This window comes from Stegostoma tigrinum, chromosome 31, assembly GCF_030684315.1.
Source record: "Stegostoma tigrinum isolate sSteTig4 chromosome 31, sSteTig4.hap1, whole genome shotgun sequence".
Lineage (NCBI taxonomy): Eukaryota > Metazoa > Chordata > Chondrichthyes > Orectolobiformes > Stegostomatidae > Stegostoma > Stegostoma tigrinum.
Window position 1 is genome coordinate 24,374,899 of NC_081384.1, and position 26,020 is coordinate 24,400,918.

At 41.3% G+C, this 26,020-nt stretch overlaps 1 protein-coding gene across 10 annotated transcripts in view; it reads right to left on the reverse strand.

Annotated features, from left to right (window-relative positions):
• Positions 1–26,020, reverse strand: part of LOC125466230 (acid-sensing ion channel 2-like) — a 1,220,788-nt gene that overhangs the window by 157,101 nt on the left and 1,037,667 nt on the right. For all 10 annotated transcript variants that reach the window (XR_007250410.2, XR_009442831.1, XR_009442830.1 and 7 more), the window contains one exon: positions 14,830–14,980. Coding sequence is in view for 6 of the 10 variants with exons in the window: in XM_048560489.2 (XP_048416446.1) it covers positions 14,830–14,980 (151 nt within the window). In the remaining 4 variants the exon portion in view is untranslated. The remainder of the gene's footprint in view (positions 1–14,829; positions 14,981–26,020) is intronic.

The following is a 26,020-nucleotide window of genomic DNA, read 5'->3' on the forward strand; positions in this document are numbered from 1 at the left end:
TTTATACCAGTAGATCACATTCTATGATATGCTGGTGATATCATGAACATATCTTTTAAAGGCGTATTGTACATTATCTGTGAGACATAATACAACAGAAAAGCTTACTGTCTCCTCATGGGGCCTTGAGAAGTATTCCTGCCCTCCTGATCTATAAGGAAACTAAAATAAGATAATCAACTCCCTTAAAAGCAAAATATTGCAGACACTGGAAACCTGAAATTAAAAAAAAACAAAATCAGAGTTTAAAGTTTAGAGTCCAATGACCTTTTTTTCAGATGTGAACTTTTTTTTTGATACATGCTGCCAGGCATGGTAGGATTACATAGAACATAGAACATAGAACATTACAGTACAGTACAGGCCCTTTGGCCCTCGATGTTGTGCCGACCTGTCATACCGATCTCAAGCCCATCTAACCTACACTATTCCATGTACGTCCATATGCTTATTGTGGAACATTTTCTATTTTTATTTCTAATAACTTCCCTTAGTGGGTTTGGCTCAGGTTGCTGTTTCCAGAAGGTTTTGTGATATCTGAATTTTTACAGAGGACTCTTTCAGCTCCATGTGGGAATCCTTTAAAATCACAGTCACCCAGGGGTTGGTGTGGAAAACAAGACTGCCTTGACCCTGCATTTTAAATTTCTCAATAAGGCGAGGACTGAGAGTATGGTGGCCAGAACTGAGATTCTGTCTCCAGAAGGACTCAGATGTGAGACATGGAAGGGGTACAATGGGAGACAGTAATGGTGGTGTGTTTTAGTCATGCTATGACCACAGCAATACCCAAGAGATCTTTTACCATTAGTGTAGAGGACCTGAGGACCCATAACTGGAACTAAACCTAGATCAGGATGTAAGAACAGCCAGTTGGGTGGGAGAACAGGACCAGGAGCAGCACGGGAAGGTCAGAAGACTCGAATACAAGGCAAATAGGGCTCACATCGATAATACTGCACTGGAGGTAACAACAGTGGATGTAGCAAAAGGTTGATAAAGTCAATATGTTTCAGTGGCATTGGTTCATCGATGTAAGGTGCCATACATAGATAGTCATTTGTTGTGAATCATGTAGCTTCATATAGTGCACTTCCACTGACACCAAAAGTGACCAATTCATGAGAAGCAAGCACTGCCACAAGGTGCTGATGTGAAGTGCTGTTATCAGGCATTGTGTGTGGTTGTGTTCAGTGCTGCTGGTGGTTGCCAATACACTGTGGCCAGTAGGTGTGCAGTTCATGCCACATCACTGCCAAAGGAAAGCAAACTAAGAAGTAGAGCCATCTATTAGAAGTTTTAGATGCAGGCATTATCTGCTGCTACAGAGTGTAATTAAACTATGGCAGCAGAAAGTATAGTGGCAGGAAGTCTCAAGAATTTTGATATCCCAGTGAGATACAGTTGATGTTTCTTATTAAAAATGTTAATAAATATAGATTTGTTGCTTTTGCTTTCATGGGCTATTTATAATGGTCATCTGCCAATTTTGAAAGTTTCCATTTGCCAAAATGTTACTTTTATATCAAGTATGTTGGTGGAGAGAGAAAAGCTCCATTAGGGATAGTGTGCTCCGTTAGAAACCTGGAACAGAATCTTTTGCCCCAGTCCAGGTTGATCTAGTGGTGGACATTTGTCAGCTGAGGGGGTGTCAGGTTGTGGCAATTCATATCAATTTAAGGGCTTCATTCCACTACTGCTGGCATAACACAGCAGCGAGCAAAATGGAGGTAGTTCGCCATGTGGACAGCAATGACAAGTCAACCTGTGAGGGCATGCTGTCAGATACAGTCCTCAGCCATATGCACACATCTCATTGAGGGTCCTTGTGTCAAGGAGAAGCCATTGCGAGCCAGCCTCTTGTCAGTGTTCTGACACTCGTCCTTGTGCACCCCCAACTTCCCATTACACTACCATATCCCACAACACTCTGGTCCCATCATAACACACTCTGGCTGAGATCTAGCAATAATACCAGGCTTTGAGTAGACATGTGTAGAAGCCATCACTACGTGGCTGGCAGAGATTGGCAGGCTGGGGTCAATGATCCCAGGTTCGCTGTTGGCATCTCAAGTGCTTGATTGAACAAGATTGAGAGAGCCTTCCTGACAAGAGACATTGTGGGTGTTCACTTAGCTTTCAGATGTGGCCAAGACCCATCCAAATTCCGTAAGATTTAGTTCAAATCAATTTGAATGTGAACTTTATTGATGATCTTTAATAATCACTTTTCTCATTGTCTTAAAATAAAACTTACATTGAGGTAGAGATCTAACACTCAAAATTAACACCGTGCTCGGTGTTTTACTTGAGTGAAATGATTGTTTTACTTGAGTGAAATGATTAAGTATTTACACATGTAATGTAAAGTCTGACAGTGCACAGAATTCATTGACAACAATTTTTCAGTGTTAGTCAGTTAGTCAGTTTTCAGTGGTCCATACTAACAAATTTTCACAAAACTCTGCTGTCTGCACTCTCCCTGGGCAGCATTTCCTACCACTTGCAAAAATGAGCTATCTGAGATGCCTGAGTTAGTACTATGGAGGCCAGAAATTGCAGCCCTCACACAAAGATTGTGACATTTTGACGGCGCAGAATTAGAAACTCTGTGTGAAATCTTCCGGGCCCTCAACAACGTGGGCTAAGGCAAGGAATTTAGGAAAATTGAGCGAAGAGACCTGTAAGGCCCACTTCAAAATCAAAACCAAAACAACTTGGGCGTCGAGTTGGGATTCTTTCTGTAAAATGGTCATGAGCAGAGATTATCACTCATTATCACCTTGTAAAACTAGGAGGCATACATTTAAGGTGAGAGGGGAAACTTCAAAGGAGACGTGAAGGTCAAGTTTTTACACACAGAGTAGTAGGAGATTGGAACGCACGGCCAGGGTTGGTGTTTGAAGCAGATACGATAAGGTCGCTTAAGGGACTTTTAGATAAGCACATAAATATGCAAGGAATGGCAGCATATGGACCAAGGGCAGGCAGAAGGTATTAGTTTAATTTCCGTCATGTTTGGCACAACAGCCTGGGCCATAGGGCCCGTTCCTGTGCTGTACAGTTCTATGCTCTATTATTACTTAACCTCATCCCTTAATATAAACTACATTCCACAAATTCTTGAAATGCAAGTTAGAGGATGTGCCTGATGACTCCAGCTCACTGTTTGTTTTTCAGAACTTCTATCTTGGATATCTGGCCACTAACATCTCAGGGGACACTCAATAGGCAGGAATCACATGCACCCATGCCCATACACACTGGCAACCAATATATTCGAGCCTCTCTGCATCATCATGGCACATTTTCAATCTACTTACGGTATGCCTCTCTAATGCCATGTTGAAGTTCAGAACATGGCAGCCCATCTCATTGGAATGCTACTGCAAGGGCACTGTGCACAGGGATATGCATCTGGCTCATGTATTGGACCAGGCTGCATCTCAGGGCTCTTCACATGTTCTTTTAGTGCTGGCTCACTTTGTCTCTACCTGGAAGCTCTATAGCATTCCTGCCTTGTCTTGTGTTTTTGTGCTTTTCCCTCTCAGCCACCTTTTAAAGACTCACAAAACTTGTCTTACAAATCAATGCAGATACAAAACCAGGCAGCCCATCGTACTTGCCGGCAGCCAACAGTCAAGGGGGTGACATATTGCAAGACACCAACATACTCCATCAATCTCACATCTTCATGTACCAATAGACGTGGCTGCAAATACTCTGCATGTATTTCAACCAAATAGCCATGTTTCAAAGTTGAAGGACAGTAATCCTCAGTGTCATTATAGCAGGCATTTGACAGTCTTCAGATCCCAGTAGTTATTCGATGCAACATCTGCAGTCATTTCAGGCACTTGGGCACGGTTAGTCATCCACTTGTAGTGGTCAGTGTCAGGGCCCATCTCAGCCCGGTCCAGGAGCGAGCAACAGTCAGTCCTGCAGCCCGCTGCAAGCAGTCAAAGGATTTGCAGTTTGTCAGTTAGGGAATGGAATGGCGATCAGTCACGGGTCTGGTCAGGCAATAGGCAGAGCTTTCAGTCAGGGGTTTAGACAAGGTCACTGTGGGGTCTCTGTGGAATTAAGATCACAAGAGGTAACAGGGATCACTGTAGTGGTATGGGAGAAGTTGGGGGTGTTCTTAACATTGGGAATTGGAAGGAAAAATCTGGGATGCTGTGGGAACAAGAATGGAAAAGGGGGAAAATTTGACATGGAAGGTGGAGGAATGGTAATGCATGGAAGGACATAATGCTGAGGTGTTGGGCCCTTTTACAGGCATTTAACTCCATTGGGCCTTGACGGAGGGAGTGTGTATCATGACGGTGGACTAAACTATAATGTTCAGAACTTGGGGGGTATGTAAGCATGAGAACTGCAGGTGTAGTTTGAGGTTGTGTAGTTTGAGAACATGTGCTGTAAGAAGGGTTGTTTTGTGTCTGCAATGCCAATGCATGATAATGAAAGGCTGCTTTGAACTACCAACATCTGATCAGGTGCACAGCCATGTTTCCCAGATGGTGCTGCTGCCAGGGATGCTGGGATTTCCTGGAGATATCCTGACAGTGCTGAGAACTTCCACCTGCAGTGAGTGGGAGGACTGGGCTAGCACTGGGCAAGAATAATAGGGGCCCAGAAAGTAGTTAATGAGGCATGTCTGGGATAACTGCTCAGGAAAACTCACTATGCCTTACGAAGACAAGCCCTTCAAGAAACTTACTGTAATTGACACTTAGCCTATTTCTGGCAAGACTCAGCCTTCTACAGCACATTTTGATTGCCTCTGCCATCAAATTTCTTGGCAAAGTACCTTCTGCCCTGAAGCAGTGGAGACAGATCCAGAAGGCTTAGGGGTGGAAGCAGTGTTTGGGATGGGCGGTCCTGTATCTGTACCTGTAGTTTAGGGTATCTGGTCAGAGGTCATCAGATGCTATAGTTGAAAGAGCTAATGTTGATTTGGGAACTCATTTTCACAGTTACCCACGAGTTAGATAACAAAGTGTGGAGCTGGATAAACACAGCAGGCCAAGCAGCATCTCAGGAGCACAAAAGCTGATGTTTCGGGCCTAGGCCCTTCATCATAGAGGGGGATGGGGAGAGGGAACTGGAATAAATGGGGAGATGGAGGGAGGCGGACCGAAGATGGAGAGAAAAGAAGATAGGTAGAGAGGAGAGTATAGGTGGGGAGGTAGGGAGGGGACAGGTCAAGGAGGCGGGATGAGGTGGTGGGTAAGAAATGGAGGTGCGGCTTGAGGTGGGAGGAAAGGATGGGTGAGAGGAGAACAGGTTAGGGAAGCGGAGAGAGGTTGGGCTGGTTTTGGCATGCAGTGGGGGGAGGGGACGAGCTGGGCTGGTTGTGTGATGCAGTGGAGGGAGGGGAAGAACTGGGCTGGTTTTGGGATGCAGTGCGGGAACGAGAGATTTTGAATCTTGTGAAGTCCACATTGATACCATTGGGCTGCAGGGTTCCCAAGCGGAATATGAGTTGCTGTTCCTGCAACCTTCGGGTGGCATCATTGTGGCACTGCAGGAGACCCATGATGGACATATCATCTAAAGAATGGGAGGGGGAGTGGAAATGGTTTGCGACTGGGAGGTGCAGTTGTTTATTGCGAACCGAGCGGAGGTGTTCTGCAAAGCGATCCTCAAGCCTCCGCTTGGTTTCCCCAATGTAGAGGAAGCCACACTGGGTACAATATGCCACATTGGCAGATGTGCAGGTGAACATCTGCTTGATATGGAAGGTCATCTTGGGGCCTGGGATAGGGGTGAGGGAGGAGGTGTGGGGGCAAGTGTAGCACTTACTGTGGTTGCAGGGGAAGGTGCCGGGTGTGGTGGGGTTGGAGGGGAGTGTGGAGCGGACAAGGGTGTCATGGAGAGAGTGGTCTGTCCGGAAGGCAGACAAGGGTGAGGATGGAAAAATAGCTTGGGTGGTGGGGTCGGATTGTAGATGGCGGAAGTGTCGGAGGATGATGCGTTGTATCCGGAGGTTGGTGGGATGGTGTGTGAGAACGAGGGGGATCCTCTTTGGGCGGTTGTGGCGGGGCCCGGTGTGAGGGATGAGTTGCGGGAAATGCGGGAGACGCGGTCAAGGGCGTTCTCGACCACTGTGGGGGGAATGTCGCGGTCCTTGAAGAACTTGGACATCTGGGATGTGCGGGAGTGGAATGCCTCATCGTGGGAGCAGATGCGGCGGAGGCAGAGGAATTGGGAATAGGGGATGGAATTTTTGCAGGAGGGTGGGTGGGAGGAGGTGTATTCTAGGTAGCTGTGGGAGTCAATGGGCTTGAAATGGACATCAGTTTCTAGCTGGTTACCTGAGATGGAGACAGAGAGGTCCAGGAAGGTGAGGGATGTGTTGGAGATGGCCCAGGTGAACTTGAGGTTGGGGTGGAAGGTGTTGGTGAGTGTCAAAATCTCCCCTTCCCGCACTGCATCCCAAAACCAGCCCAGTTCTTCCCCTCCCCCCACTGCATCCCAAAACCAGCCCAGCCTGTCTCCGCCTCCCTAACCTGTTCTTCCTCTCACCTATCCCTTCCTCCCACCCCAAGCCGCACCTCCATTTCCTACCTACCACCTCATCCTGCCTCCTTGACCTGTCCGTCTTCCCTGGACTGACTTACCCCCTCCCTACCTCCCCACCTATACTCTCCTCTCTACGTATCTTCTTTTCTCTCCATCTTCAGTCCACCTCCCCCTCTCTCCCTATTTATTCCAGTTTTCTCTCCCCATCCCCCTCTCTGATGAAGGGTCTAGGCCCAAAATGTCAGCTTTTGTGCTCCCGAGATGCTGCTTGGCCTGCTGTGTTTATCCAGCTCCACACTTTGTCATCTTGGATTCTCCAGTATCTGCAGTTCCCATTATCATTTACCCAGGAGTTAGGGTAGGTTTCGAATGCTCTAAATTTTCCTGGGTAACAATTCAAATTTAGAGAGTGGAATCCTCTGAAATCTCCTAGTCTGCAGGTTTTGAGGGGGGGAAGGGGTCATTCTGGAAGCTGGGTTATAGCTCCAAGGAAATTTCAACTTCCCATGCAGTTACCTGCATTAAAACTTCCATTTGGTGCTGATAAGTAAGTCCATTCTATGCTGTTGCCACAATATTCTCCCCATCAGAACCTCTGAGCCAACGTTTCTACAATCAAAGCACAATGTATCAGGGATGGGAGGAAATCCCATTCACAAAAATCAGCCATTCAGATGAGTAATGAATGGAAAAATAACTGCACAGAGGCCAGAGTCCCATCACCAAGTCACCCTTTATTTACAGGTGCATAGCACACTGGCCATGACCAGCCAGCTCAAAGTCAGTCCCCTGAACTGAGGGGATTCTGAATCCCTTTTCTTTATATCTACAGCCAGAGCTTTCCGATTGGCCCAGTTTAACAATCCCAATGAAGGACCTCATCATTGAGATCCACCTGGTTCCAGTCACTATAAATGGTCTACTCTGGGTGTTTTAATCAAGTTTTTTTCAGAGTAATTTGCTAAAGTTTTTACAAACATAAAAAATAGAAGCAGGCCCACTCTGCCCTAGTTGTCTGTTCTGCCATTCGTTAAGATCATGGCTGATCTCATTTTTACAGCAACTCTACATTTCCACATACCCCATTCAATTTTTCATCCCCTCAGTAATCAAGAATCTGTCTACCTCTGTCTTAAAAAAATTAAAGATTTTGCATCCACTGCCTTTCAAGGAATTCCAAAGACCCTCAGCCTTCCAAGAAAGAAAAAATACATTTCCTCATCTCTGTTTCAGGTGGGCATCCCCTTATTTTCAAACTAGGTCCCCTAGCTCTAGATTCTTCCAGAAGAGGAAGTATCTTTTCACCACCGACTTGATCAAGTTTCCTCAAGAAGTTATATGTATCAATTAAGTTGCCTCTGATTCTTCTAAACTTCAGAGGTTACAGACTTAGCATGTCTAGCCTTTCCTCACAAGGCAATCTGCTCATTCCATGAGTTAGTCTAGTAAACCATCTCTGAACTGCTATCAACACATCAGCATCCTTCTGTAAGTATAGTGACCAATATTACACACAGTCTTCTTGATACAATCTCCCCAAAAACCTGTATACCTGAAGCATAATCTCACTAGTCTTGCATTCAATTGTCCTCTTAATAAACCATTGCATTCCATTAACTTTCCAGATTATTTCCATTTCTGCATGCTACCCTTCTGCAATTCGTGCACTTGGACACCCAGATCTCTTGACATCTCAGAGCTCTCCAACCTCTCACCATGTTTTAGAGATTGCTTCTCATTACAAAGATAAAAGACGACCAGTGCATTTGGCATATTTTGACTTTCAGAAGGTTTTTGATGAGGTCCCACACATGAGGTGAGCAAATGATATTACGGTGCATAGGCTTGGTGGTAATATACTAGTATGGATTAAAAATTCATTAACAGATAGAAAGCAGTGAGTCAGAATAGATGTTTCATTCTCAGGATGGCAGCCTGTTTTAAGTGGGGTATAGCAAGGCAAAGCGCTCAGTTTACAACTGTTCACAATCCAGAGCACAAGTGTGAAAGAGGAATGGGACTAATTAAGGCAGGGACGACAGAGATTTGTGGTGATCTCAAGTTTACAGAATTTAGAATATGGGTGACCAACCCGAACTATGTTCAAACAGCTCAATCTGGAGATAACAATAGCATGAATGATGGATGAAGAATTAGTTGAGACTGGGGAAATCCAAAATTTGATAAAATAGAATATAACACTGAACTGTGGTAAATAACAGAAGCAATTTAGTGAACATTTGTCTGAAAGAGCTGGCCCAGACATGTTGAATTGAATAGCCCCCTGTGCTTATCATTCCACAATTTTTTGATGACATCATGGCACCATGAACTTGTATCTGTACCATAGGAGGAAGATTACTGACTGCAGTATTAATAGTACTGAACTGCTGTAGTACTGCTGCAGTTCATTATCTGAATAAAGATCAGATTGTACATGCTGAGGGATGCTGTGATATGTAATTCACATAATGAAATTCAAATTAATCCCTGTTTCCAAACAAGAAGAAATGATCTATCTTTAATGGACTGATAATATCAGATAAGCGAGGCCCCATGACACATAGGTAGCATCTAGATTCCAAAAGAAGCTCCAGATTTAAGTGGCACCTGAGGGTGTGATGACTACAGAAGGTGCATCATGAGACAGCCAAACAGATTCATTATCAATTTGTAAATATCAGTTCCGTGTGCTGGTTCAACATCAGAGAAGAGATATTGATTACAATCACATTCTCTTTTTTGTATCCATAATAAGAATTATTACTCACATCTAAGGAAATAGGAAAGGATGTTTTGTAAATGCTGAAAAAATAAGCATATTATTTACTCTGAAAATAGGACTAGACTGCATGAATACACATCAACATATCTCAAGGACAGTTTCAGATAAGGGTCTTTTTGTAAGGAGGAATGATCATGTTGACTCAATATTAAACAAAACAAAATCAGTTATGTTAGATAGCATCTGTAAACTAAATAAACTAGTTGAATATCTAGTTGTTTTTAGGATGCAGGCTTACACTAATATTTTCAGCTTTCTCATTAGATATCTTCTTGGTTTAGCATTACCTGCCACTGCTATAAGTAAACCTTACAACTCTGACAATCTGGTTGCATTCTTTTCTGATCAGATTCTGCCGAGATCATTGATATGAATCTGGAGATCAAATCACAGGAATCCTTGTAATTTGTGCAAAAGCTCCTGGAATGGAAATCAAGGTTCTTCCAGATAATAAACTGAATAGACTGTGTATGCTCATGTAAAAACTAGATTTTTGAGATCATATTTGGGACAAAATTTACAGAGTTGACTTTTACACAAGAAATACTTTTCATGATTTGAAATCCATGCCATGTCCTTGGAAGTGCTGCTAATAATATTGACACTAGTTGCTGACCATGGTTCTGACTTCAGCAGTGACAGACTGCCCCAGATTACCTCCTTGGTTTCTAACCTGTCTGTTAGGAATTATTGTTTAAAAAACAGTCTGTCATGATCCCAGTTGATTGGGCTAGTCAGGTTCCAGAGTTAAACCAAAGCAATAGACCATTAATTTTATTTTCATAATTTGGTGGCCACGGTGGTCATTCACTGAACATATTCATATATGGACCAAGAGACCTGCGGAGGCTGTAAATCAGGAACATAAACAAAGTTGCTGGAAAAGCTCAGCAGGTCTGGCAGCATCTGTGGAGGAGAAAACAGAGTTAACGTTTCGGCTCCGGTGACCCTTTCTCAGAACTGATGGTGGCTGGGAAAACGTCAGTTTATAAGCAGAAAATAGGGAGGTGGCTGGGGTAGGGAGTAAACAATAAGATAGGGACCAAAGAGAGAGAAAGACAGTTGGACACACAAAGGAGCTGCTAACAATCAGGCTGGGAGGGTGAATAGTTGTTAATGGGGACTGTTAGTGACTAGCAACAGGGGGTGTGTAGTGGTAGACAATGTGATAACAAGGCCTGGTGTGTGGGGTGGGGTGTTTGGGACATGGGGGAGTTTAGGCCCTAAAATTATTGAACTTAATTTTGAGGCCAGAGGGCTGTTCAGGGTCTTTTTTGCGAACTGAAGGTAGATGTTCTCAACCACTTCTCTTTCCACTCCTCTCATTTTCTTCAGGTAAGAGGGTTGCCATGGGTACCCGCACAGTTATTCCTGTCTCTTCGTGGGGTATGTGGAACATTCCTTGTTCCAGTCCTATTCCGGCCCCACCCACAACTCTTTCCCTGATACATCGATGATATCATCGGGGCTGGTTCCCTCTCTCGTCAAAAATTGGAAAACTTTATCAATTTTGCCTCCAATTTTCACCCTGCCCTCACTTTCCCCTGGTCTATCTCTGACTCCTCCCTTTCCTTCCACAACATTTCTGTTTCCATTTCTGGGGATAGACTGGCCACTAATATCCATTACAAACCCACCGACTCCCACAGCTACCTGGACTATACATTCTCACACCCCACTTCCTGTAAAGACTCCATCCTGTTCTCTCAGTTCCTCTGTCTCTGTCGCACATGTCCAGATGAGGACAACTTTGACAAGGGAGCCTCTGAAATGTCCTCAACCAAGGATTCCTCAGCTCCGTTATCGACAGGACCTTCAATCAGGTCTGACCCACCTCCCACACATCTGCCCTCACCCCTTCTCTTCCCTCCTGCAACAGCGATAGGGTCCCCCTTATCCTCACCTACCATCTACCAACATCCACATCCAGAAGATTGTCAGATGCCATTTCCGTCACCTCCAGCAAGATGCCACCACCAGCCACATATTCCCCTCCCCTCCCTTGTCCACCTTATGCAGGGACCATTCCCTCTGGGAAACCCTAGCCCATACCTCCTTCGCCCCCAACACCTCCCCACAGCCCTACAGCACCTTCCCCTGTAACTGGCGACGGTGCAACACCTGCCCATTTACTTCCTCCATCCCCAGTATCCAAGGGCCCAAACAATACCTTCCAGGTGAAGCAACACTTGACCTGCACTTCCAAGAATCTAGTCTACTGCATTCGCTGCTCACAATGTGGTCTCCTCTACATTGGGGAAATGAAGCGCACACTTGGTGACCACTTCGCAGAACATCTACATTCTGAACGCAAAAAAAGACCCTGAACTACCTGTTGCCCACCACTTTAATGCACCACCCTGCTCCCTGACCTCTGTCTCCGGCTTGCCACAGTGTTCCAGTGAAGCCCAATGCAAGCTGGAGGAACAACACCTCATTTTCAGCTTGAAGAACCTGCAGCCCTCCGGACTCAATACTGAGTTCAATAATTTTAGGGCCTAAGATCCCCCATGTCCCAGCCCCCCACCCCACATACCAGTCCTTGTTATCACGTAGCCTGCCACTATACACTCCCTGTTGCTAGTCACTAACAGTCCCCATTAACAACTATTCACCCTCCCAGCCTGATCGTTAGCAACTCCTTTGTCTGTCCAACTGTCTTTCTCTCTCTTTGGGCTCTATCCTATCGTTTACTCCCTACCCCAGCCACCTCCTTATTTTCTGCATATAAACTGACATTTTCCCAGCCACCATCAGTGCTGAGCAAGGGTCACCGGAGCCAAAACGTTCACTCTGTTTTCTCCTCTACAGATGCTGCCAGACCTGCTGAGCTTTTCCAGCAACTTTGTTTTTGTTCCTGATATTCCATAGAGTCATGGAGTCATAGAGGTGTACAGCATGGAAACAAACCCTTCAGTCAAACTTGTCTGTGCCATCAGATATTCTAAATAAGTCGAGTCCCATTTCCTAGCATTTGGCCCATATCGCTCTAAACTCTTCCTATTCATGTACCTATCCAGGTGCCTTTTAAATGTCATAATTGTACCAGCCTCCACTTGCAGCTTATTCCATACACACACCACTCTCTATGTGAAAAAAGTTGCCATCAGCTCCCTTTTAAATCTTTCCCCTCTCTACTTAAACCTATGCCTTCTAGTTTTGGACACCTTCATCCCAGGGGGAGTCCAAAACTATGTCTCTAGTCCTCCAACCCTGGCAGCATCTTTGTAAATCTTTTCAGAGCTGTTTCAAGTTTCACAACATCCTTCCTATAGCAAGGAGGCCTGAATACTAAAAGTGGCTTCACCAATGTCCAAAACAGCCAACATGATGTCCCAACTCCCATACTCAATGCACTGACCAATAAAGGCAAGCATACAGAACACCTTATTCACTACACTGTTTACCTGCAACTCCACTGTCAAGGGACTATGGAGACTTTTAAGTAAGGAATGTAAGTTTATTAACCAAAAGGAGAAAAAGAAACAAAATTTATGTAAGGCGTATTTGTATGGAAAGGTCTTATTGTAAGTAGCAAAAATGTCAACTCTTTTCCCAGCAATATCCTTTACATGTATTCTACTCCAGCGATGTCTCATTCCTACCTTCACTTTAAAATTTCTTACTCAACTGACAAGATCATAAACATAATCTTGTGTATTTACCAGATGTGATTTGCACTATATAATCTTTCTCAGAGACACTTAGACACAGATCAACTGACTGATTTTATGAATTAAACTCTAATAAAGAAAAAAACAAGCCTTGGCAACTTTGAGGCTGCTAAATAGGACATCTGATGTCAAGGATATTTTCTTCTGAACTGAACAAGCTCTGACCTCCCTTTGTCCTTCTCTATGTCATAAAGTCCAACTTGGTAATTATTCAGCAATTATCACACTAGATAAACGTTCCAGTCATTTAGCTTTAGTATGATTTCTTACAAATGCTGTTTAGAGCGAGTGTTTAAAAAAAAACCGTTTCTGAGTCGTTAAACTGAAAATCAAAAACCTACTTGTTTCTACGATAGAAATCAAGTTCCTAAATAATATATCATAAACCATCACCACAAGACTCTCTAGACTTGTTGCCATAACTATCTCTCCCAAAGCTAACACATGACACTTGAAAAATGTACGAGTTTAGGAGCAAAGGTCAGGAGTCAACTTGTATATGAAATTGACTCTAACTTGAATGCACTATGCTCTTGCCAAATTGAAATGCAGGCTTTGGGCACATAACTAGATCAACAACTCACACAAAATACATTTTCAATTTTCTGTAACACATCATGAGTCTATAAAATAATTAAGGCTCAACACATTTTATTGATAATCAAAGATCTTAAAAATCAGATTTCTTGCCTTTAATGCATTCCCTCACTAGGTTGAAACTGCTTTTTAAAACACAAACAAATGCTCAGACTGTGGCCTGAAGAGATTCACAGAATGATGGCTGACTGAAGATTGACTGTGGCTGATATAACTCTGTAAGAGGAGAACTCTGACCTCTAACTGTCATTAAAGACAGCAGTTCAATCTTTATGCCTTGTCTCCTTTTCAAAAGGTTTACAAAACAGCGAGAAATCAAAGCTGATGCCCCACGTTGAAATGAATATTTGACACAAGATCAGGTTGCTTGTCAACATGCTTTCTGAGTATGGAATAAAACAACCAACAACTCTATTTCCCGTCCTACATTAGAACAAGGATAATTTATCAGCACTGAAGAAAAGCAATCCTTGGCAGTGGCAAGGATGCATGTCATTAAATACAAAAACTCCAGCCAATTGCATTGTCACCTGCAATTTATTTTATTCTCAGACTTATCAACTTGCAGTCATGAAGAACCTAACAGGCAAGTCATCTGGAACAGAACAGATGTTTTGTCTCATTGTGTGAGTTTCTGCTTTAACTCTTGCTTGCTGATTCCAGCAATTCACATTATAAATTAACACAAGGTAAAAAAAATCAGCACTTTTAACAAGTACAAAAAAGAGATTATTGAATATGATACGGAATGCAATGTTTTTGAATTGAGATTTAAAATGTCATGTCTAGGAAACTAGTCAAGGAAGAATTGTATAGATAAATCTCTGTGTCTACTACATCCACATTTTACCTTAAACATTCAGTACAATTATAATCAAATGGGGAACTACTTAGTTATTTTTTTTTCTTTTCTGGATGCCAAGTACTAATAACAACAAACCTATTTAAATCACCGATTACAACAGATGGACGAGCTGTTTTGCCATTTAAATTATTCCCGGCTGTAACATTCACCTTCATATTAAAGAAAGTTTTGGTATATTTGTAAATTAAGTCAAACAGATTTTTCTTTACAAGTAGATTTTGAGAAATCTTACAAATGTAGTGATGGAGCTATTGAGGTCATAAAAATAATGATAGTACGTGCTGAACACTTGTAAATATGAAATTCTCGCTTCACATAATTTCTGGCTGTAACTTTCCTCCCAGTCCTACAATTCTGCTAGAATAGGAGGAAAGCGTTCTTACCAGCTTCACCCCAGACTGGCAAATAATCATCCTGTTGAATGTCCAACATGATCTCAAGGCCGTTACCAGTACCCCCCTGGACGGTAGTCAATAGAGGCTTGTCATCACTTCCTGAGTTAAACATGTAGCATTTCCCATATCTGGTAAAAACCTGAGGAAAAAATAAAAGATAAAAAGAAACAATTCAGACCAGTGAACGCAGTTAATTCTTCACTACTTGACACTTATATTGACCTATTTTATCATTTTGTGCCCATACAGAATATATCATCAATTTATTTGCAACTGATGAATGTTTTATTTATAGAATCACAAAATTGCAATGGTGCAAAAAGAAGCTGTTGAGCCCATCACGTCCTCTTTAAAAAAAATGAATTTTAGGGAGGGATTTCCAAAGTTTAGGATCTGAGATGTGAAGACATAATCGACAGCTGGGTGAATTAGTTCAGCATTGCAGAGTCCAATATTGGAATGTCAGAGTTCATCAGAGGGTTGTCAGGCTGAAGGATGTTAGAGAAAGATGAATGTAATAATTTGTACCTTCCTCAAAATTCTGTCTGCTGAACTTTTGAGGATTTGTCTAAATGTCTGTTAAATTTGTAAATCATGCCAGACAAAGCCCATTTCTGCTAGTTACCTGCACTTCATAAATACTACAGTATTTCGCTCATTACTGCTGTTCACTTCAAAAATCCAAGTCTCTTAGGTAACAATGCACTATACTGTATATTTTACATAAATGGACTCTCCCTTCCAGAATTGCACAACATAAGCTTATGGAACAGTACCTCAGTTTGGATTACATTTTCCATGTTCAGTTCACTAACTATAGATCATTATGATCATGTCATGTTTCTCAGATTTCTTGATAATTTGAGGTCTACATTGAAATAACTAAATGCTGAGATTTTTTTCATTCCCAAAGATGAAGATTAAACAGACTGAGGAGCACTAGGCTCAGGCTTTTAAACTGTTTATGACTTATCTGTTTACAATGCCTTAGGGTAAAGTAAAATCAGTTTTTTTAAGACTGTTAGTACACAAAGTACTGTGAACTGCTTGAAAGCATAGAACAGTACCCATGTACAGGGCGCTTAAATTTTTAGTAGAGCCTCTGATGGTACTTGGCTTTCACCAACAACAAAGATGATGCCAGTTAATTTAAAGATGACAACAAAGTTCAATAAATGGAGACCGTGCTGAACAGTTTACCTGTCATATTGCTGAATTAAGTCTGACACCCTGTTACATGAACTGTTTAATCTTCCCTCCTGAATAACTGCCACATGATTCTCTTAAAGTTCATTAAAACACATCAGATTTCTCAACTCAATTTTGCTACACACTTAACTTTCTCATTTTCAGATGCAAAATTGGGAGTAGTACAGAAGGCAAGGAAGAAAAACCTTTAATATTTGAGCTGATTTCAGACATTTGAATCAGAGCTAACATTTTTCCTCCAGTATTGTTGGATTTATAGCATTGTATAGTGCTTTTTTTTAAGCTACACATGTACTAAGGGTCTGATTTTGGAAATATTTCCTGTCTGGTTTTGGTAGGATTGGGATAACTAAGTCAAAAAATGACATGCTGCGCATAACCAGCTTGCTGCTATTTTTTAATTAAATAGGCAAATTGATGAGCAAAGTTCCTGCTGTAAGCAGGGTTGGCTTACCCAGGTTGCTCTGAAAGTATTAGAGGTAAGTTTGTTTCAAAGGGAACTCTCTTCTTGGACACACTGTCAGAGTGACTGCATCCTCCCTCCACTACATTGATTTCCAATCCTTTTCTCATGTTATAGGGTGGATTCTGAGGGAATGTTTCCTTTTGTGTGGAAGACTGGAACAAGGGCACATGTGGATTAAAAATAAGAAGTCACGCTTCTGAGTTGCAGATGAGAAGATTTTCCTCTCAGAGGGTGAAGGGTCATTAGTAGAGATTTCTCTTCCGCAGAAAGCAGTGGAAGCACAGTCATTAGTGCAACTGAATAACAGAAGTCAAAAGCTTTAACATTTACATGTATCTTAATTTTACAAAAAATTGTAGAATGAAGAAGATTACTGTAAAGTAAATGCTACACTAACAATGTCTGTCATCTCGTTCATTGTAAATCATCACCTCTCTTCATATAAATTATTGTTAGACCATTTAGCCCAATGGGGCCATGCTGACGTTTATGCTCTCCTTGTGTGTCCTTCTCTTTTGATGTAAGATATTTTCTAAACAACCTGCTCCAAGATGTTATTACACACTTCTGGAGCAGGAAGGACTTTACCCCAGGTCTCCTGGCTGAGAGGGAGGGACACAACCTCTGTGAAACATGAGTTCTCTCTTTTCAATTAACCCTATTATAGAAACATGGGAGCACAAGTAGGCTATTCTGCCCAGTGAAACTGATCTATCAATGAATTAGGCCACTATTGGTCACCTACATTATGACCATTTTCATGCATCATCCCCCTATCTCTTGATGTCATTAATATTCAGAAATCTATCAATTTGTCTAGCACCTGCTAAATGATTGAACTTCCACAGCTCTGTGGGGTAGAGAATTCCAAAGATTCATCACCATTTCAGTGAAGAAATTCCTTCTCATCCCGGTCCTGAATGACCTACATGTTATTCTGAGATTATGTTCATTGATTCCAGAATCATAGGTCAGGGGAAATATTCCATGTATTTCAAGCCTCTCACATGCTGCACAAGAGTTTCCTCAGTTTCAATGAGATCTCTCCTGAAAAGACAGGTCCAGTCTCATCAATCTCTCCTCAGGGATTTTGCTGGCAAATGTCATTGTGTTCTCTCTACAGCAAATAACTTGTTCTTTTGATAAGTAGACTTTTACAAATGCTCTATATAGTAACAACAGGCCCTTCAGCCCTCCAAGTCTGCGCTGATCCAGATCCTCCATCACAACCTATCACCTATTTTCAAGGCTTCTTTACTTCTGTAATCAAGTACTCTTGTGAAGAAAGCCAAAATATCACCTGCTTTCCTAATTGCTCGATCCTCTTGCATGGTCACATGACATCCTCAGATCCAACATATCATTAGTTACGAAGAACGATCATCAACCAGAAAAGCTATTCTTTGATCCAGTATTTCTAGTTCTTATTTCAGATTGCAAGCATTTTCTTTTGATTCTGTATTTTCAGTGTTCACTTGTGTTTTGTGGTAGAGCAGCAGTTATGTTACTGGACCAGTAAGACTGAGATTAATAATTACACGATGTGAATTCAAACCTCACAACAACTGGAAAATTTAATTTTAGTTACTTAAGTAAATCTAGAACAAGAAAATTCATACCAATAATTGTGATTGCAAAATCATTGGGAGGATTTTTAAAAAAATCAACCTGTTTCATTGATATCCTTAACAGAAGGACATCCACAATCTAAAAGATAGCAAGAACTGCAGACGTTCGAGTCAGAGATAACACAGTGTGGAGCTGGATGAACACAGCAGGCTAGGCAGCATCAGAGGAACAGGAAAACTGACATTTCGAGTCAGGACCCTACTTCAGAAATTCTGAAGAAGGGTCCCGACCCAAAATGTCAACTCTCCCATTCCTCTGATGCTGCCTGGCCATATATGATCTAATCTGGCTGTATACGATTTCAGAAGCACATCAGCATGGTTGACGTTTGCTTTTTAAACATGTTTCTCCTATTGGATGTTTTTAATGAGCAGTTATCTTATACTTATGCCTCCCTTATTTGGTTCTTACTTACAAGTGTTGCGTCTTATATGTTTAACTTATCAAACCCTTTCATTATGTTGAAGACCTCTAACAGGCCACCTCTTCATCTTCGTTTTTCCAGAGAACATAGAACTGGTGATCCTGAATCTCCAAACATTTATTTCTTGTGGTTTTTCAACCCAATGCCTAATTTCAGCAGCTGAGTCATGGAACCCCAAGAAAACATAGAATCATAGAATCTCGACAGTGTGGAAACTGGCCCTTTGGCCCAACATGTCCACACTGACCCTTGGAGAATCCCACCCAGACCCATCCCCCTACAACCCACCTAATGTACACATCCCTGAACACAATGGGCAATTTAGCATGGCCAATCCACCTAGCCTGCACATCTTTGGACTGTGGGAGGAAACCGGAGCACCCGGAGGAAAGCCACACAGACACGGAGAGAATGTACATATTCCACCCAGACAGTTGCCCAAGAGTGCAATTGAACCCGGGTCCCTGGCGCTGTGAGGCAGCAGTGGGCCACCGTACTGCCCTTCTGTCAATAAAATGGGTATTTATGCATAAAATGGGTATTTATGCATAAAATATTTCTGTGGAGTTTTCATGGATCTTTTGTCAAAGGTTAAAGGAGTGTTGGAAAAACCCCTGAATAATTTAATCCTTCACTTTGTACAACATAGTATAGCAAATAATAATAATCTCTTCATTTCTCCTGATACTAGACACCGTCCCTCATCCAAAACTTTTGGTCTGAACCAATGACAAATGGATTATTTATTAACTGGTCATTAAGGCCAATCTTCTTCAAAATATTAGAAAAGAAATTCAGTACAAGTAATATTGATGGAAATATTAATGTTGAGTGAAAAGTTGATTATTGAATATTAGTAAAGGTCTAGAAATTAACTATTTGCCTGTTAATGGCTTTAATAAGTAAATCATATAGTTTCTCTCAGCTGCTAAGAGTAATTATGTTATTGCTGGTCATACTTGGCCTATTTGGGCTTGACAAACAAGACATGTTTGAAATATCACCACAGAAGTAGCATAAAATTGAATAATGTGGAGGCAATTCACTTTGACTCCTTCCCTGATCATCTCGTCTCATCAAATGCTAAGAATTGTACAGAAAGAAATTAAACAATTTATTATTGGTTTCTGATTTCCACAGTATTAAATGAAACAAATAACTATGCTGTCTAGAGATGAAAAATTGCATTGCATAATGAGCAGCAGCCCACAAGTTAGTGTGCATCCCTTGAACAATATTGAAAAGTCTTTCCACATCTTATCAAATCAAGATAGGATTCACTTCAGGAATTTGACAGGGGGTTGTGAATGCATTAGTTCAAGTTGTTAAAACAAACTGTTTTTTCTTACACTATATTGTTGAGAAAAGAAATAATAAGAATACATGAAAAGATGACCTAGACATGTTTTTGAAACAAAGAGAATCAGGTATGAAGTGAGAATATCATCACAGGAAAACTAAGTGGAGCAGACTCTGGAGTAATTGATTACAAAGAGAATACACATATAATAATACTTTAAAGTTAACATTCCTGAGGAAAGGGTGGTGCAGCTATAATGTTACTTCATCAGTAATTCAGAGTCCCAGGCTAGTCCTCTGAGAATACAGGTTCAGATCCCACCACAGCAATTGGTAGAATTTTAAATTCCAATCAATTACTAAAACTAGAATAGCCTCAGTAGCTTTGACTATAAGACATTTATGGATTGTTGTATAAGCCTGTTCATTAATTTATTTTTAGGGAGAGTAATGTGCCATCTGTATGTGCTCTGGTCGATTGTTTTCTTTTAAATTTAATCTATTTTTCTAATCAACCTGTTCAGAGATGACATTACTTACTTCTGTAGTAGGTGGGATTTGAATTTGGACCTCTTGGTCCAGGATTAGGGACACTACCTCTGCACCACTGGAGTCCTTCTATTGCACCTGGTATTCCCAGATGGTCTCCATCCAGTGCTAACCAGGCCCTGAGCCTGCTTAGCTTGTGAGATCAAAGAAGTTCCAGCATTTTTCAGACTAGTATGGCGGTCGGCTGTGATTGATTCTTAACTGTGCTCTGAAATGACCCATCCAGCCATTCAATTCAACAGTAATTTTCTACCAACCCTTACATGCCAGGGAAGAATAAAGGGAAAACAAAATTGGACTCATATTTTTTCTTAAAACAAAATTTGAAGATACTTCAAGTTCAGAAGATAGAATTATTTTTATAACAAGCTTTATATTAGAACACAATTCCATAATTATTCATATCTTCTTTAGATCGGGGTAGCCCTGAAACTTTAACAAATGGAAAAGTATCAATTTGCAATTTAAGGAAGTATAAATAGTTTTAATTTGATTCTATACTATTGGAGAATATATACTTCAATAAACTGAAAAATATGAATATTCTTTATTTAATGTGTGTTATTTAAATTACTAGAATATGTTATTATAATACAAATTAATAATTCAGTATTTTATAGTGCAATGGGATCTTGCATCCTCAATACAGCAGCCCCACTTTGTTGTCTCTTGACTGATATAAAACATGATCATTTGGGAATTTTTTTGCCTTCTACAAATGGGCAATAATTGGGAATAGTTGCCTCTTAGTGAACCTTTGTAATTTGCATTCTACTGGAATGAATGGAATGAAAATTTACTAGCTCTATCATGAATTGGTTCTATAGTGTGCGGATTCAATCATGAAAAATATTTATATTCTGAGCAATTTCTTCCATGAGCAACCCCCCCCCCCCAATTCTATAATGAGCAGAAATACAACAAAATGGTGCAGATATTGGAATTCAGAACTGAAAACAAAAAATGCTGCAAATACTTGGCAGGTCTCACTGCGTTCAAGGTGAAGAAAGTTTCTGCACCCACCAGAGAAAAGAGACAGTATTGTAGTTTAACATTTTATACAAATGACTATACCTCCAAGGGGAAAGCACACTTGCAGTACTGCACTGGAGTATTATCTGTGATTTTTGTAGTCACAACCTGGAAAAGGACTTGAATCCACAACAACTTGAGTCACTTACAAGTGTGACAATTAAACTACGGGTAACTCTTCATCATTGGTATTTCTTCATTGCGGTTCTGGTTTTTCTGTGGCTACTGAATAAATCTTTTTGTCAGAACTTGCACATGGGCATTTCCACAAATGTGTTTGTGTTGCAAATTATTTTCACAAAATTGGTCCTAAGCTATTCATTGGATTCTTTTGCCTTTGTAGTTATCTAATTATGGTTGGTTTCCTGTCCTACTGATTAGATAATTATAGCTCTAGACCACAATATTCAGCCCATTTGGTACACTTTACTGGAGCTGTGAATGTAACATTCACAAATTGGTATTTTCAGATTTATGTGTTTTCCTTCTAATTGTATAATTACAGAAATTCAGGTACCTTAAAATCTATACAGCCTTCAGTGATACCATTGTGCAGAGGATAAAATACTATGCTGGACCCTTGTCTCAAGGATTGGAATATAGAGGAATAGGAGACTTCTTTCAGCTATACAAAGCCCTGGTTTCACCACACTTGCAAGTACTGGGAGAAGACCTGGGCTGAAAGAAGAGTGGTATGTGATACAGAGGTGCTGATGTTGGTGTTGGACTGGCAAGGACAAGATCATAAGTCTCATGACACCAGGTTATAGTCCAATAGGTTTATTTGAAATCATAAGCTTACAGAGCATCAGTCCTTCTTCGGGTGTTAGTGAGAGAGGTAGCACCAGACACAGAATTTATAAATAAAAGATCAAATATTCACACAATTGATGAGGATGTACTAAACAACCCTAAGATGCTATAAAATCTGCTAAATCAGTTAGAAGGTTTTAATTGATTAGTATGTGTATGTAAATCTCCAAATTCATTTCAAGTTATGTCCTGAGACAATGAGAGGTTTTATCAATGTAAAGAAACGGTGATATTTTAGTCAGATGATGCATGTAAGATGTGAGGTCTTGTTTAGAATCTGTGTTTTAGTTTGGAGTCAGACTGATTTTATTTCTAAAGTAGAAATTTATACAATGCCTCAGTGACTGACTGTCCATAAATTGTGTACTTTTTGAACAAAATAAAATGATTCTGCAAATTCAGACCCCATAGATTCACATGTATATGCTCAGGTGTGTGTGAAGGAGAGAGAGTGTGAGTGAGTGTATGTGTGTGCGTGTGTGTGAGGGGGGGTGGAGGGACAGTGTGTGTGTGTGTGAGGGAGGGAGAGAGAGTGAATGTGCTTGTGTCTATGTGCATGTGGGAGAGACGGTGTGTGAGTGTGCATGCGGGAGCGACTGTGTGTGTGTGTGTGTGTGAGAGACAGAGGATCTGTGTGAGTGCGTCCGTGCTTGTGTGTGGGTGAGAGTGTAAGGTGTGGTGGGGTCACCTAGTGTGCGACATGAACCTAAGGTCCTTGTTGAGGCTATCCTGATGGGGACCAAACTTGGCTATCAGCCTCTGCTTGGCGACTCTGCGTTGTTGTGTATCACAAAGTCCATCTTGGACGATGTTTACCTGAAGATCCGAGGCCAAGTGTCCTTGACCTGTGAAGTACTCTCCCACTGGGTGGGAGCATCCCTGTCTCGTGATTGTTGTGTGTGTCCATTCATCCACTGTCATAATGTCTGCATGGTTTCGCCAATGTACTATGCCTTGGGGATTTACATATACATATTAATCAATTAAAGCCTTCTAACTGATTAAAGATTTAACAGCATCTTAGGTTTGTTTAGCACATTTCTCATTGATGGTGTGAACCTTTGATCTCTTACTTATAAACGCTACGTTTGATACTTCCTCTCTCACTAATACCTGAAGAAGGACTGAGGCTCTGAAAGCTTGTATTTTCAAATAAACTTGTTGCACTATAATCTGGTGTGGTGTGATTTCTGACCTAGATTTTATAGAATATTAGCTGATTCCCAAGGGCTGAACTGTCAGCTGAGATTACACATAACCGGGATTGCATTCTTTGGAATTTATCAAGTTAAAGCATAAGTTGATCCAATTTGTAGCAAATTAAGAGGAACAAAAAGATAGGTCGTCAGAATCTATTTAGGAGTAGAGGACTTGATTTCAGGCCCAAGCATTCCAGAATGAATTGATGGGGCACTTTTAACACAAAGGATGTTCTGTAGCTACTAACTGATGATCGATGAATCATTAATTTTAAATCTGAGAGTGACAGATGGTAATCAAGCAAGTGTATTAAGGGATAAGGAACAAGGACAGGTTAGGTCACAGATCGGCCTTATCTCATTCAATGATGGAAGGGTTGGCAGGAGCAAAATTGGATTTCTCCCGGTCTTATGGCATTGAATTTAACTGTTGTCTCTCATTTCTCAGCCTATCACAGGCAGAAACTCGAACACTTTTTAAAATTTAAATTGAGTCATTAACGTGGATACATTTTTGGATAGTTTCATTACACAATCTTTTCACTGTACGAGTTATGTCATTATAACACACACAGACCATAGAAGTCATTGCAAATTATTTCTTGATAGTCTTGTACTGCTGGTACCGCATTAGTTGAATTCTTGGTATGTGAAACTTGCATTAATGGCAGAGAATGTGCCTGCAATCACCATTGACATTAACGTTGACTGTCGACGGAAGAATGTAGCCAAAAATATCCAAAAAAAATTAATCAGAGATCAAATGTTATAAAAATAGCAGATACTCGGGAGTGATTCCAAAGCAGCTAGTTATTCAGGGTTTGGATGCTGCATTTAAACAGTTCAAGATGTGGTGTTCGCAATATCACCCCAATACCAGAATTTCTTGCATCTATGCTGTTGCACAGTATAATTATGGCAGAGTTATTGTTGCTGTAGCCTTTGGGTTCTAGGTAGCTCTTCTTTAAATGAGAAATCACTTACTTTATCAATAACCCAGAACACTGAAGGTCACTGGCACAGTTTCTCAAAATGCAATGTTGTAATATAAACAAAACTAACTCCACATTGCCCAAGATACATACAAATGAGTGAGAGCTGAATGTAATTTGATCGCTGATCCCATGGCCTTAATAATTAGATCAAACTACATTTTATGAACATCTAGCATGACTTTCAATGCTGCTAATTGTGTTTGCCTCAATAATGTGTTTTACCCCTTTTTCTGTCAGGTTTGTCCTGAATTGATCATTGTACTTATTTGTGACTTGTAGTTTTGGGCTTTTGGTCTTCCTCATAGTGAAAATCAATGATTTATCCCCTGCGTTCATTATCTTAAAGACTTCCATCAATACAACAGATTATGGATTAATTGGTAAAGACACAGACATCACCCTGGGGAAATTAAAAGGCAAGGAATTGACAGAGCTTCCAAATGCGAGAAGAAAGAATGCTGCCAGAGACCAAGTCCCCATGAGGAAGCTACCACTGATGATCTTCATCATAATTATGGGGTGAAATTTGTCTTCACCACCAGTGTTTGAAATTGGGGAGCCTCTCTGCTGGCAACATACCCATCCTAACTTGTCTCCTATTCTCAGGGGGACTCCATTCTGCCCACACCATTAATTAATGCACACTAAACAGGGAGCTAAACAGCTTTTGTTGGCTGGGCTGGTATGGCGCAAGAAGGAGGAGCATTCTTATGACGTCCCCATAGAATGGTAGAATCCATACAGTATGGAAATAGGACATTTGGCTTATCATGCTCACACCAATCCTCCGAAAAGCACTCCACACAGACTCAACCCCTACCTATTCCTTATAACCCTGCATTTCCCATAATCCACCAAGTGTGCACATCCCTGCTCACTATAGGCAATTTAGTATGGCCAATCCACCTCAACCTGCATGTCTTTTGATTGTAGGAGGAAACTGGAGCACTTGGAGGAAACCCACACAGATACAGTAAGAATGTACAAACTCCACACAGCAGCCCGAGGCTGGAATTGCACCCAGGTGCCTGGCTCTGAGAGGCAGCAGTCCTCTAGGCCCATCAAAAGAATCCTCACTGCAAGCGCAGATCCAACACCACCCCAAGACATCCCCCATCCTTCTAACCACCGTCCCTGTATTTTAAGCCCTTCTGTTCTGCACTCCTCACCCATCTAGTTGAAGATTCCAACCAGATTGACCAACACCCCAGACTTCTCCTCAGACCAGTTTTCATAACTACCTCTTCTTCCAGACTGGTTGCAATCTTTGAAGTGACCACCACTCAAACTTGGCACTTGTAGAAATGTAGAGCTCCAGGTGTGAATTCCTCGACAGGTAGTTTTGGGATGGGGCGAGACGTAAAAGACTCACTAACATTCTGATGAGCAGGAAATGGCCGCAGGGAAGCATCTTTTTCAACAGGACAGTGAGTGGGTGGATGGTGTCTCAAGGAACATAGCACATCCAACCCTTAGAATAAGGTCTGTAATATATCACCAAAAGATCAGGGCATTGTGGCACAAAAAGGTGGAGAAATGAGCTGCCTTCAATGTGTTGAGTATG